Source organism: Phocoena sinus, chromosome 4 (genome assembly GCF_008692025.1).
Source record: "Phocoena sinus isolate mPhoSin1 chromosome 4, mPhoSin1.pri, whole genome shotgun sequence".
NCBI classification, from domain to species: Eukaryota; Metazoa; Chordata; class Mammalia; order Artiodactyla; family Phocoenidae; genus Phocoena; species Phocoena sinus.
Genome location: NC_045766.1, coordinates 140,718,413 through 140,733,432, shown reverse-complemented (window position 1 = coordinate 140,733,432; position 15,020 = coordinate 140,718,413). Strand labels below are relative to the sequence as shown.

The window sequence follows — 15,020 nt, the reverse complement described above, 5'->3', positions numbered from 1 at the left end:
TTTTTAATAGTGTCTCCTGTTAAAAACTGGGGAAAGAAAGAAAAAATGGGCTTGGGGAGGCAACTGAAAATATCTGCTCAAGGTCAATAGTTCACACCTACTGTTAGAGTTTAAGGGGCCCCCCAAATAATACCACAGAGTTCAGAATCAAGTAATGGAGAGACACAGGAGTAGCGTAGTTTGATAGGAGACTTCTGGAGAATGTGGGTTTGTAAATCCTACATCTAGAATTAGGGAGAGTTACCCACCCAGCCCCTGACCAGGCCGGAGGTGCACAGCTCTCCTTTTGCTCAGACACATCCCCTATCATTATGGGAGGTTTGCAGATCTGACACACACCCTCTGCCAACAGGTAACCCAAAGGGACTGGGCCTCGCTGGTTAGTTCCTTCCCAGCTCTCACATCAGTAAGTCGCTGCCCCGTCATGCAGGAGAGAGGTCAGGAGTGCTGTTCTGATAGAAGGTCCCTCCGTTTTGGAAGCATAAGAAGTGGGGGGCAGGTCCTCAAACAACCGCCTACTTGTTTGGGCCGATGGGACCGCACTTCGTTTATGATGTTCCTGTTACTTTATTTCTGGCCTGTAAATTCTTCTGCTCATATGCCCAGTGGCGTGCTAATAAACATTTAACATGCAGATCTCAGAAAAGTATAAATAATAATAAAATATATAATATTAGGTATTGTCAATTCCATATAGCCAATTCAAGCTCACAAAATACTTTTATTGCTTTTCAATGAACTTTTGCATCTGTAGCTCCCCTAAGACACCCTGTAGCTAATGAACCAGCGTTGCAACATGAAGTTTGGTTGGTACTTTTGTTTACAGTAACAAGACGGAAGTGAAACAGCAAAGACTTATATGGGGATTTCATTTGGCAATGGTGTGAGTGATTCTTTGCTGACTCAGGTGAATCAGACTTCTTTGCTGAATCTTTCATGCTAGAAGAATCATTTCTCAATATTTAGGGCTGTGTAGCCTGCAATGGCTTCAGATATTTAGTCTTCATTATCAGCTTTTCCTCCATCTCTTCCTTAAATTGAGGCAACGAATAAAACAGTAAACCAAGTCCTGATGTATAACCTCTGCAGATGTGAACGTGAGCTGACTCATTACCTTCTAAGTCCCACAGTGTCCCTGTATGTCAGTTTCACACCAACCCACTGTTTGCCTGAGATCCCGGACAAGCCCACCCAGGACCCCAAATCCCTGCAGCCATGAGCATTTCTGATGGGGTCCCCACCCTCCATTGCATTTAAGATGTGGAAGCCACCAGCCAGCATAACACATCTCCCCACCTGTATGCCGTGGCTCAGTCCCTCATACCCATGGACACGCCCCTATTTCAGCATCTGTTAGGATGAGGCCCATAGTCATCGTCACAGCCCCCATGGAGGCAAAGCATCAGAGCAACTCCCTGCTTCAAATTCAAAATATGGAGAAAGGTATGGAGTTTCTAAAAATACTAAAAACAGAACTCCCACATGACCCAGCAATTCCACTCATGGGTCTAGATCAAAATAAACACAAGAACACTAATTCGAAAAGATACATGCACCCCAGTGTTCATAGCAGCGTTATTTACAATTGCCAAGGTATGGAAGCAACCTAAGTGTCTGTCAACAGATGGATGGATAAAGAAGATGTGGTACCTATATACAATGGAATACTACTCAGCCATAGAAAGGAATGAAATTGTGCCATTTGCAGCAACATGGATGGACCTAGAGATGATCGTACTAAGTGAAGTAAGTCAGAGAAAGATACCTAGGGATAGGGGACTTTAGAAAGGGTTATTATGGGATTATATGAAACCATGTGTGTGAAACTTCTGAAAATTGTAAAGCACCACAGAATTTAAAGAATCTGCCATTCAGTTAAAAAAAACCAGAAAAGAAACAAACTCGAAATATACCTAAACATGGATATACATCCAAATGAAAATAAATATTTTGTCACCTATGTGTCTTCCTCAGCAATGAGTTGTCCAGCGTGGGCCAGACATAACATAAACTGTCCTGTTCTTGAATACTTTAATTAACTTTCCCATCTTCTTCTACATTTTTAGCCCTCAGTTTTATCTAATAAATCTTACTATGGGAAACCAATTCCTGTCTTTAAAAGATGAAGTGATTGTAGAAGCAAAAGAAAGCATCTTGAGTTTCTCAAATAATTTGCCTCCTTAGAATATAATTTTTTTTAATTAAAAAGTCAACTGTGTTTCAAATTTACAAGTAATTTTACAACATATACAAATATGGGGTTTGCCATTATCGTGGAAAAGGATTTTTCACCAGGAACAGTTACCCTGACTCACGTTACTGAGCATCCCTGAGTACATCTCGAGGAGCTGGTACCCACTGCTGAGGACATCCTACCAAGGGCAGTCGTCTGCTGGCAGTGGCAGTGGCAGTGGCCGTCCCTCTAAATCCTTCCCAGGAAAATGACAGCACCACCTTCTGTTCTGGTATATTTTTCGAAAGAAGACCTTCAGGGATGCTTATATAGAGATTTTGAGTCCCTGAGCACAGAGTAAATTGCCCACAGAACTGACTTCTCCTACCCTCTTGGACACTTAAAATGTTTTTTTAGCCATTTTGGAAGGAAATCTTAAGTATTTTAAATCGTTTTAAACCAACCACACCAGGCTAGTTTAACATTTTTTAATGGTTCAGGAACATCATTTAAAAACCTACAGTGATGGTCCTCTGGGGCCCCTGGAAACACTCAGGGGTGGCTGAGATGAGTGTGGGGTGAGGAGAGGAGGGACACTGGAGTTGCTGGACTCAAGTGGCCCCCGCATCACCATGCGTCCTGAGGTTCATGCCTATTCAGTGCTGTCACACTTCTCTCTTTCATATCAGCTCTTTCATTCCTTCCCTTTTGTTGGTGGTCCCACTCCTGGTAGCCTGCCACTCTCTCCCAGGGTGGGTTTCCATCTGCCATGGGCAGGAAAGTAACTTAACTGCAGTCATGTGTCCTGCTTGTAAACATTAAACAGAGAGCATCAGGGACTTTCCCCTGCTGCTGAGACATTTGCATTTTGTACATTTTGGGGCTATTTTGGGGTTCTTAGACACGATATATGATTGCTTCATTTTTTCATAAATATATTCCCTATGGTTGAGGTTTACTGAAATGATGCCACTATAAAGAAAATTCTTACTCCATGTTTAAAGGAAAACTGATAAGGAGACATGTCCAAAGAACCTCACAAATGAGCCTGGCCTCTCCCCGCCACCAGGTTCAGGAAAGTGATCCCAGGCATCAAGCGCGCTGAGCAGGCTGGGGTCACACACGGGGCTCTGCGCAACAGGGCAGGTGTGCTCCACGGCCCCAAGCACAGGTGTCCAAAGCTTTTGTCCAGGTCTCCCTTGGTCAAGCTGTGAGCTTTCTCTTTCAGCTTTCCATCCACACATAAGATGTCCAAGTTCCACACCCCTGTTCAAAAGTGTTCAGTAGCAGCCAGAGCTGTTTGATGACAGAAAATGCAAAGACAAAGGCAGGAGCAGGGAGATGGGGGGAGAGGTCCACTCTGCTCCCTGCTCCTCCTGGAGCTTCAGCCCAGCCTCCCCTGCTGTGGGAGGCACTCTTGAAGAGGGTGCCATGCCTCCCTTGGGTCCTACCAGTGGTGTGCTTACCAGCCTCCTCTCTGCTGGCACCCCATGGTTGGTGGCTATCTGGACCAGTCCATGGCTCCTTTACCTGGGGCCGTTGAGTTCCCAGGGCTTCAGACCTTGTCCTCAGTGAGGAGGAGAATTGGGGAAGGGACCATCGTCCCGGGTTCACAGAACCATAGACCCTTCTCATGCTCCTACACAGGCCACTGCTGGAAGCCTTCTGCCTTCAAGATCTCAGAGGAGGGACAGCTCTGGTCCCTGTGTTTGCTTAGTTCTCCCAGGTGGCAGACATCTCCCTCTCCTGGAACCTTCCTCACCACCCTCAACTCCTCTGTAGTGGAAGCCCCGTGGTGGACCTGGGGTTTCCACAGCCAAGAAGCATGCTGGAGCAGAATTTGCCAGCTCACCTTCTTGCAGCTTATCCTCAGTCCTTGTCTTCTTTGAAGAAAGAATTTGGCAAAGAGACCAAGATTGTGAAATAGAGACAGAGTTTATTCGAAGCAAAGTACATGTGGAAGAGCACACAGGTGAACTCGGAGTGAGTTGCACACAATAGGGGCTGCTTAGGTTGCTTATATGGGGGCATTTTTCCAGGTTGTCTCTGGCCAAGCATCTTGAAGTGTCTGCAGGAGACTGGTTGCAGCTGCGCAGCCTGTCTCCATCATGTGGTTGAAAGGGAACATTCTTTCCATGTCCAATCGTCTTACATAGAGACTGCAAAATGGTGGAGCCACTTGGGAAAATAGTGTGACAGTTTCCCAAAGTGTTAAACATACAATTGCCTTGTGACCCAGTCGTTCCGCTCCTAGCAACCTACCTGGGAAAAATAAAAACATAAGTCAGCACAACAACCTCTACAGAAATGTTTGCGTCATTTGTAAAATCCAAAAAGTGGAAACTATTCAAATGTATACCAACTGGTGAATGAATGAACAAAATGTAGTCTATCCACGCAGTGAACTATCACTCGGTAATGAAAAGGAACAAAAGTACTGGGTACACACTCCAGTATGTATGAACCTTGAAAACATGCACAGTGGAAAAAATCCAGAAAGCTAGAGACAAAAAATATGTATTTACTGTAGGATCCTATTTATAGGAATTGTCCAGAGAAGGCAAATCTAGAGGGACGGAATGTCCATTAGTGGTTGCCTAGGACTGGGGGTGGGAAAGGAAAGAATCCATAAATGGACAGGCAGAATCTTTTGGGGTAATCTAAATGCTCTAAAATTTGAGTTGGTGATGATCATACAACTCTATATACTTGTATTGGGTTGTACTAGTAATGTGTGTGCATGTGTGTTGGATAATGTAAATACACTTGTTTTGGGTTGAATGGTGCCTCCTCAAAATTCACGTCCACCAGGAACCTCAGAATATGACCTTATGTGGAAGTAGGGTCTTTGCAGATGTAATTGGTTAAGATGAAGTCATACTGAATGAAAACGGGTCTTAAGTCCAATGATAGCTGTCCTTACAAGAAATCCGTGTGAAGACACAGAGAAACATTCAAAGGAAGTACCCATGTGAAGGTGAGGGCAGAGATTGGAACAAAGCTGCCACAAGCCAAGGAACACCTAGGGCCACCAGAAGCTGGAAGAGGCAAGGAAAGATTCTTCTCTAGAGTCTTTGGAGGGAGCACAGTCCTGACGTCATCTTAATTGTGGACTAGCCTCCAGAACTGTGAGAAAATACATTTCTGTTGTAAGCCACCAGCCTGTGGTCATTTGCTACTGCCACCCTAGGACACGAAGACAATACTAAAACCACTCACTCGTACACTTAGAGCAGGAGAATTGTGTGGTGTGTTAATTATACCTCAGTGAAGTTGTTAATAAAATAAAAAATTTTCTTAAATAGGCCAGAGGAAGAGAGGATGAGGATCAAAGGTTAGGGATGGTAGAGCCAGTTCTGCCAATTCTCAGATATGCAGGAAGAGGAATCTCACCATGGCTGTAAGCGGCTTTCTTTAAAATATGGGACTCACAGTGCGTCTTTTCCTAGGTTCCGAATCTGCCCACTGCACATCTTGTTATCTCTGCCACACACCCACTGACTGTAGAGAAACGTCACAGTGCAGGGTCTTCCATGGGGTTTTAGGCTACAAAGCTGGTAGATCTCTGGCTTGTTTGTCTCAAACCCTCCCGACCGGCCTTGGGGAAGACATGCCCCAGTATGTGCCAGTCTCAGGAGAAGGCCCAGTGTTTCTGTGGTCAAGTGCCCAGGGATGGGGCACTGGAAGGCTCCGAGGTGGGATATAAGGAGCATAGTGTGAGCTTGACCTTATAAATTAGGGAGGGTCTTTCTTTCCGTGATTGGGAAAATGAGGTTAAAAAACAGGCGAAAAATGTAACTTTGTTTTACTTCTTTTTAAATCTTCCTGGTTGTTTTTGATAACATCTTGTTGTTCTCTCATGTTTTAAAAATACCTTTAACGTTTAGTGTATGGTTATTTCAGGCTCTGTGTCTGGTAATTCTTAGCACCTGAAGTCTTCGGTGGGCACTGATTCTCAACGAGAGTAGATTGTTTCCTCATGTGTTTTATATTTTTGTTTTGTGAGTTCATGTTTAGAGAAGGTTTATCTGGGAGAATCTCAATGGGCCTGGATAAAGGACCCGTCCTTCTGGAGTGTGTTTTTGTTTGCTTTTGCTGGATTCCTCAGGCCCATTACCAAACTGGGGTCACCATCACTTCAATCCTTTAGCAGGAATTTGACTCCAAGCCTATGTAGAGTCAGACCATCTACAAATTCTCAAGGGAGATGGTTTTTCTTCATTTGCAACACAAGCCAAGGCAGTTTGCTTCTCCCTTTGCCTTCGTGCTGTCCTATGTATTGACGGTTTTTTGGTGATTGTCTTGCTCCTAGGATAGAGCCCTTTGAGGAGCTCTGCATGGAGGTTTCCCTTTTATCACCTGCCTCACAGGCAGTCAAAGCACCAGCACTGTGATACCTGGGGCCTTTCAACGTCCTTCTGGCTCCTGGGTTTTCTCTCACTTTTCTTATAAACTTAGTATGCATTTAAAAGGTGTCTGTTATACACTGTCCAGCATTTCTAGGTGGTCTGTGGCATGGGCCTGGGGCCTCATGTCTCCTGGTATATTGCCCAGGATGGGAGTCTATAGATGGATTTTGAGGTGGAGAGAGGGAACTGGACAAGTTTCACAAATAAAGGTTCCTGTTCTCTCAATGCATCGGGATGAGATTCCCTGCTATAAACGATGGGAGAAGGATAGGTCCAAGGTTTCCACGTGACTGTAAAAGTTTGTGCCAGCCGTGGGATGGGATGTCGAGAGGTCACGTCAGGGATTGGTTAGCAACAGCCAGGGCTCCATCTAAGTTGACTAGCAAGGTTTCGTTCCCATAGCTGACAAGGAGAGTTAGAAATGTAGGAGATTACAGAAGGAGTGTAATTCTCAATGGAAGCCCCCTTTCCCATCCGATAAGCAAGTCACGTCATTGTCCTGTGTGTTCTAGGGGATGTGGGTCTGCCATCCACAGGGATTGGAAGAGAGCAACACCGCACGAGCCTGAAACCACAGGGCAATTTCTGCTTAGGGCTCATTTAGTCCAGTTTCATTTTTCTGCCGCCTTCCAACCATCTTGATCATGATTCTTGCTCAGCAGTTTCCTGAATGCATTTTATTTCAAAGAAACACCTCCTCGGGAAATCTCTGGAGATCCAGTGGTTAGGATTCTGCGCTTCCACTGCCGGGGGCCCGGGTTCCATGCTCCCTGGTCAGGGAACTAAGATCCCACAAGCCACGCAGTGCAGCCAGAAAGCAAAAAAGAAACTGAGCTGCGTGTTAAAGTGGGGGAAGCCGAGAACCCTGCTTTGCCGAGTAAGTTGTGTCTTTTTTGGGTTTTCAGTTCCTGCGATGATTACGTCCTATCCAAACACCACCCTGGCCACTCAGGGTCAGAAGAAGGAAATGAGCTGCACGGCCCATGGCGAGAAGCCTATCATAGTCCGCTGGGAGAAGGAGGACAGAATCATTAACCCCGAAATGGCCCGCTATCTCGTGTCCGTCAAGGAGCTGGGAGAGGAGGTGATTTCCACTCTGCAGGTAAAACATGACAAACATGGCAGATGAGAAGCTACCTTCATGGGCAGAATAAGCCTGTCTTTTCACATAAGTCGGTGCATGTGGGTAGCCAATAGCAAATCAGCTTTTGAAACATCTACGAAGCACTGTCTCTCCCCCTTCCCATAATGGGATCGCTGAGTAGCCTGCCAAAATAGTGCCTTATCATACGTAAAATTGTTATGAGTAAAATTATTGGGAACATGGCAGGGAACCCAACTGTAATAATAAAAAGAAAGAGAGAAACAGAGTCTTTGAATGACAGTTAATCCTGGCGGAATGACAGCGTATGTTACGCACATGTTTTAACTTCCTGTAAAAAGAAAAATTAGATGGGTTCTTGGACAAAAAATATTATAAGGAAAATATTTTGCTTCTTGGGGAAAAACCCAACATAAAAAAGTACTGCAGTCTCTTAGAACTTTTAGCACCATTGGCAGTTAGCTGGGTGATTCTTTTAATATGGGGGAGAAACGATGCCGTAGGACACACACGGAAAGAAAAAGTCCTGTGTTTGAAACGCTAATATTGATTCACTCCCAGGGTCCAATCCTGGAGTCCTGGGAGACCAACCTTTATTGCGGTGTTTATAGATCTGTTTTTTCAGGCAGGGCTGCTTTGAATGCTTTAAAAATCCACTATGAGATTAAAAAAAAAAAAAGTATATGGGGAATATATATCAACCTGACCGTGCATCCTACATAAATTACACATCCAATTTCACAAGCTGGCAGCTGACGTGGATCGTCTACATTGCCTCTATCCATCTGCACATTTACAATTGTGCTGAAATAATTTGCTCTCAGAATTGTGTGTCCCTGTGTGTGTGTGTGTGTGCGTGTGAGTGTGTATACGTGTGTGCTTGGGGCTGGGAGGAGGGTGAGAGTGGAGAGAAGATTTTTACAGCCAAAAGCCCTTGAGTTGTTCCCTCGCTCCGTTCTACTGGGTAAGACGGATTTCTCTCTGCTTTGCGCATAGATTTTGCCAACGGTAAGAGAAGATTCTGGCTTCTTCTCCTGTCACGCTATCAATTCTTATGGGGAGGACCGTGGAATAATTCAGCTCACAGTGCAAGGTAGGATGGACATAGCCTAGGGGGAGAAACACGGCTGTTTCAGGACAGTAAGTGTGTGCCTAGGCTTGGGAACCCGTGTGGCCTCAGCTTGACGTGTCACACTTCCAAGTCCTCAGAAAATTTTGAATCTGTACAAAGTTGGTGCTAAAAGCACCATTTTGCAGATCTGATGATTATGTCAAGATGCAGCCCCAAAACACAGGGAACAAAGTTCGTAAAGGAATTGGGTTTGGATGACTGGGCAGCCCTGATAATGTGCCTTTCTTGCTCAATTTTAGGGATCCTTATACTAGATGATCCGAATGAAAGTTTAATATCTGGGGCCAAACTAGTTTTTGAGTTAATAGATCCCAAGCCAGACCAGAAGAGTGACACTGAAATCTTCCATGTTTGGTCCAGCTTTACAAGTGCTGTGAAAACTGGCAGATTTGATAAGTGAAAATTTTCCATCCTCAAAAGGGATTGGGGAAAAAAATACTTCCAGGTAAAATAATCGTCTGCCCATGTCAAATGCTGACAAAGCTTTTGTGAGTCACCCTCAGCTTTTCCACTAGTGTCTATGTCTGAACAATATCTGAACTGATCCCGGGTTTCCTGTTGACTGCACAGAGCCTCCAGACCCTCCTGAAATTGAGATCAAAGATGTGAAGGCACGTACAATCACCCTCAGGTGGACCATGGGATTTGATGGAAACAGCCCCATCACGGGCTATGACATCGAATGCAAAAATAAATCAGGTAAGTCCTTGATTTCCTCCGACTTCATTTCCACTTCAGAAAGCCCTTTTATTTTTTGCCTTTTTAATGGATTTTACCTGTAAGAAGAACCTGGACTCTTGGAAACTCAGAGGGGGCTCTTTTTACCAGTTTGTCTCTTTCCTTGTACGAAGTACACCCACGTTTCCTGTGGTAGGAGTGGTTTTCTGTCTAGATGGCTTCATTGGGTCAGCCCTGCCTCTTTTCTCTTTGAACCAGCAGGACCTCTACGTGATTGCTCCCTGTGGCCACTTTGGCACTGTCGCCACCGATGGCCGCATGGGCTGCTGCCGACCCGACCTGGCCCCTGTCATTATTTTTTCTACCTCCCTGGCTTCCCTTTGCTTCCCTCATGTCTGAATCCCTGAGTACCAGCTGTGTTCAGTGTCTGTGGGCTGAGCCGAGTGGTGGTGGTTTGCGCAGAGGGCCACGTCTTCTCCAGATGGGCTCTGACCCTGCAGGGCCCTCCTGGATGTGCAGGGACAGGCCAGGGGCCCGATTGTAGGCCAGCACTCCTGTGCTTCCTCTGTGCCAGCAAGTGGCCAGCCCGCAGGGAGCTCGGACATGAAACAGACCCACAGCTGTCAGGACCACGACAGGCCTGCCTGTTGATCGCCTTAAAGTGACAATGACAAGGTCACTTGGAACATTAGGAGCCATCAGGCCGAGGGTAGGGTACCACTGCTGTGGCTCCTGGTCTGGACTTTGACACAAAAGAGACGAGGAATTCTAGCAGCATCAGCACGTGAAGGGTTGACAGAACCGCAGAGGCCAGGAAAGTGGCCTTGCTTCTCACTCTCCGGGCACCGTGCGTTACTTCAGAGCACCCTGTCGTGACTCACTTAGTATCTTTGGAGCTGATGCTGGAGTAAAAAATTAAGCTGGAGGCAGCTGGAAAGGCAGGTCAGGAGGAGGAAATGTTTCAGTACGAGTGGGCAAGGGGCAGAGCAGGAGAATGTGTGAGACAGGAGTAGGAAGCAAGTCCAGAAAAAGCCTAAGGGGTGGGGCTTAAGGAAAGCAATTCATGGTGATGAAAACAACTTGTATCAACCAAGACTAGAGGTTGCAGCAATAGTGCTTGAGGCTGGTGATAAGTCACGGGCTGGAAATGCGTAAAAAAAAAGACGTCGGAGGAGGTGAAATGGCTTGGCTTGGTCCCCTGAGCCGCAGCCAGAGACCTGGAAGTGAGGTGATGCTTACATGGGACCCGAGGAAGCCTCCTGAGAGGAGCACAGCAACTGCAGTCACACTGTCCCCTAGAAATGTGGCAGGCCCACTGCAGGTGGAGGTGAAGGATGCCCCTTGAGCAAGCTGAGGGCAGTGTTGGTCCCAACAGGGATCTTTCAGGAATCAGGACCAACGGGCTTGCCCAGGGTCAAAGGAAGAGAGGAGGCGTTGTCTTCGTTCTAAGCAAATAAGGTCAGGATGGAACCCAAGATTGAGAAGTTCTGAGATCCAGGTCTTGAAGTAAAGGAAGTGCTTCTTAGGTGAGACCAGCGTGTTCTCTTGGAGAGCAGCCTGGAAACTGATGGCAACAATGAGAACTCAGCAGAAACACAGACGTGCATGATGCGGACACTCTGCAGAGTCCTCAGAGGGAGGGACAGACCCCACCAGCCTCTCTGGCTGGGCACTGACCGAAGGACTGTGCGTCTGGGAGCTAGTGCCCACGCAGTCTCTCAGGGGAGCAGCTCGGTGCCTCCCTGTCTTCAGGGCATCAGTCATTTCCAGGTGCCGGTGACGGTCCAGTGGTGACGGTCCAGTGGCTCCTCAAAGGGGTTTGCAGCCCAGCCTGTCCTGGCTCAGCTGTGGCCCTGTCTCTTACCAGCTGTACCCACTCCAAACCATCCTCCTCTGTGAGATGGGCTCCCACAGCATCACTGCGACAAGGGTCCCTCAAAGGCTGCCCTCCCGTTCCTGGACCACACAGTTACTATGGTTACTCCCACCTGATACTTAGATGCCACTTCTCGTGTTACCTCCACAGGGACTCATCCCTGGTCCACATTCAAGGCCAGACCTCCCTCTCATGTGCTCCTACAGTCTCTCCCCTTCCTTTCCTGGCAGGTGTCATCATGCGTGATCACGTATTTAACTCTGTATTTGTTTTTCAAATTTATCAATATTTTCTTTTATTACATCTGGGTTTTGAGTTAAGTTAGAAAAGTTGTTCTCTACCTCTGGCCATAAAATAATTCAGCCTCTTTTCTTCTAGTACTTCATGTTGTTTCTTTCCCTCTCTTTTCAAGATTTAGATCTCCAAACCATTTGGAGTTTACTCTTCCGTATGCTGGGAGAGATGGATCTAGTTTTATCTTTTCCAAAATGGGTCTTCTGTTGCCCCAACATCATTTATTAAAAGGTCCACCTTTGCCCAGTGATTTCAGATGCCACCTCTACCACATACTAACTTTCCATATGTACTTGAGTCTATTTCTGGACTTTCTATTCTACTCCATTGGTTTATCTATTAATGCACCAGTACCAGACCATTTTAATCACAGAGGCTTTATGTCTTAATATCTAATAAGGCTAGTCCACCCTTGTAACTTTTCCTTTCCAGTGTTTTCTTAGTTTTCCATATATAACTTTAGGATCAACACGTTTAGCTCCATAAAAGCATGTTTTTGTTATTGTTAATGAGATCACATTAAATTTGTTTATTAGCTTAACAGAGAACTGACATTTTTAGGACATTGTGGGTTTACCTGGTCCATCAAAAAATATGTGAAGTTCTAAGCCCTGGCACTGCACAGTGTGACCTAGTTGGGGAATGGGGTCAGACAGCTGTGATTGATGATTATTAACATGTCAGCCCTACCAGACGGGGAGCTCTTTGGGGTGTGCTGAGCCCTGCCCAGTTCCCCTGGACCTAGCACAGGCCTAACATGTGTCAGCACTTCACAGATATTTGGTGAATTCTCATTGAGAAGGGAATGCATTTACAACTCACCGTCTGGCACATAGCAAATGTGTAATAAATGCAGTTTTTAGTATTACTCCAGCGTGCACCAAAATGCTTACACGTAAAAGGCCTCTAGGACCATCTGTGTTTGTTTAACTACTTGCTACCCATTCAGGATCCTCAGTGTCTCCCACGTCTCCTGTAAGTTTCCCAAAGGCAGGGACTCTGATTCAGTGCTTCCCCAGCACCTAGCACAGTGCCTGCTACATAAGACGTGCTCAGTAATACTTGTGGCATTTAATTTACGTGCAGTCCAAACCTAAGAATTATGTTTATAGCCAACAGCATTTTCAAATGCGTAAGCTGATGGGACTGTACATAATTAAAGCAGGAAAGCTCCTCATCTGTGAGGCTGGGGATGGTCAGAATCAAGGGATACATTTCCATCCTTCTACTCCACACACACACACACAGACACACACACACAGACACACACAGCCAAGCTCATGGCTAAGGCATTCTTGCAGTTCTGGAACCCAGCAGTCTGAGGGTCAGAATGAGCACCACAGGGGTCCTTGGGGAAAAGCCCATGGACAGGTAGCCATGGCCTGAGGTCTGCACCAGGACCTCCATCACTTTCAGTTTGAAAGGCCTGGGAGGAAGGAGCGATCAGTAGCAGGCAGGAATCACAGTCACTGCTGTAGGAAAAGTGTTAGCATTTTCATGTGTTAGTTGCTTCCTCAATAAGTTTTGGGTATATAAACAGTACAGCCATAATTTAAGTGAGTGCAATTTATAGGCAGATTACATAGAAACTGATCCTTCAAGTCACAGCTTAAATGTCACCTCCTCCAGGAAGGCTTCCCTGACTACCCAGTTTATGGCATGCACTTTCTCTACTCATAGAGCACCCTGTATGCCTTGGAACATTTGGTGAGCTTGTGACTGTTTATTTAATAGCTGTCTCCTGTGCTGAGTAGTTGTCCCCCTGAGGGATCTAGTGACCCCTCAGGGTAGGTACTACATCTGAGGAACCCTGTGCTATGTCCTTGCATCACCTACAGTGACCAGCACACATATTAGACTTGTAAGAAACATTTTTTGACTGGTTGACTCTCAACCTGAGTTTTAGGCAATGAAATCATCCCCCTAAAAGATGCTTTCTTCCACTTTTTTGTTAATTTGCTAAGAACACAATGTATGACCACATTCCTAGCAAAGTGGGTCCCTGCAAGTGATCCTTCGATCCTTCAGGCTATGCTTGACCAACCCCAGCAATGGAAACTCACCAGCCCGAGAAAGCACGATTCTGCCAGGCTGGCCAGGGCTATTAGACATTCTTACATTTCTTGCACCTGAAGCCAATGGCCCTCTTCCCACCGCCTAAGCCTTTTTGGCAAATGACATCCCTTCCAGGATATGAAAACAGATGATGCTCTTTAATTTTCCATTTGCCAAGAAAGACAAAACAGCCCAAGTTCCGTTGCTTGTATCTCCAGGGACCATCTCCTGGCCCACTTGCTCTGATCAGGCCCCGTGACAACAGCCCTGGTGTCATCTGACCGGGCACAGACACAAAGGAGCCTTCGCCTCCCTCATTTGGAACGTTCAACTTTCTCCATGGAGCCCCAGTCCCACGGGTTGCTTTGTCTGCCACATACTAGGATCCTAGTGGCCGCCGCTTCTCCTCCAGATGGACACCAAGAACCCCTTTCCATCCCCTTCCAGCACCTTGTCCCCCGTGCACGGCTGGCCGAAGCTGTCTGGTGCGTCTACTTCCTTCCCCTCTTGGAAGGCAGGCCGCCTGTCCCCACGTCCCCTCTGGGCTGCCTCTGTCCTTCTCCCCAGGGCCTCACTGACCGGGCCTAGCTCCTTTGCACACCTCCCTTCTCCTCTCTCAGGCCCCCTTCCCCATTTCACCAAGGTTTCTTCTCCGTGGAGAACAAGAAGCAGAAGCAGCTTCCCCTGGGTCCCGATGCCTCCCTTCTCTTGCCCAACACCGCAGGTCTCGTCCTTCTTTGAGCTGCCTCTTCATTGCACTTCTTTTGTATAATTTTGTCTCTCAAACTTTGGGCCACCCTCACTCTTTCAGGCCTCTAACGACCCTTCTGAAGATCGAGTTCACCCTCCTACATTTGTCCTTGACAATCTGCCATCCTCCTGACTCGGGGTGTCTGACGCCCAGGCTGGGATCACCAGCGAGCACCCAGTACAACCACACCGCTCCTGGGGGCTCCCCCGGTTCTTCCCATGGGGAATGATTGGGATTTCAGAGGCAGGGAGGCCACTCTGAGCTTCCTCATCGTTTCTCCAGGGCACATCGTGGAATCCTACCTACTTTTTCATCAGATGCTTCTGACATCTCCTCTCTAAACCAAGGGACGAATCTGACCATGCACAGCTCTCCCACCCTTAGCTCCTACAAACGCAGAGGACTTACAATAATTCTTGGCAAAGTTCCCCTCCCTTGCACTTGACCCAGCTCTCTGCCTTGATCCTCCTTGCCAGGAAGCCAAGTTAAAAGTTCGTCAGAGGTTTTCATCTAAGCACATGAGACTTCCGGCAGATACCTGGAAAATTGA

At 46.7% G+C, this 15,020-nt stretch overlaps 1 protein-coding gene across 1 annotated transcript in view; it reads left to right on the top strand.

Annotated features, from left to right (window-relative positions):
• The window catches only part of DSCAM (DS cell adhesion molecule), a gene marked incomplete at its 5' end in the record, with an annotated part of 749,720 nt that overhangs the window by 589,014 nt on the left and 145,686 nt on the right, over window positions 1–15,020 (top strand). Inside the window, 3 exons of the mRNA XM_032629458.1 lie at window positions 7,488–7,684; window positions 8,681–8,777; window positions 9,387–9,515. Of these exons, the coding sequence (XP_032485349.1) occupies window positions 7,488–7,684; window positions 8,681–8,777; window positions 9,387–9,515 (423 nt within the window). The remainder of the gene's footprint in view (window positions 1–7,487; window positions 7,685–8,680; window positions 8,778–9,386; window positions 9,516–15,020) is intronic.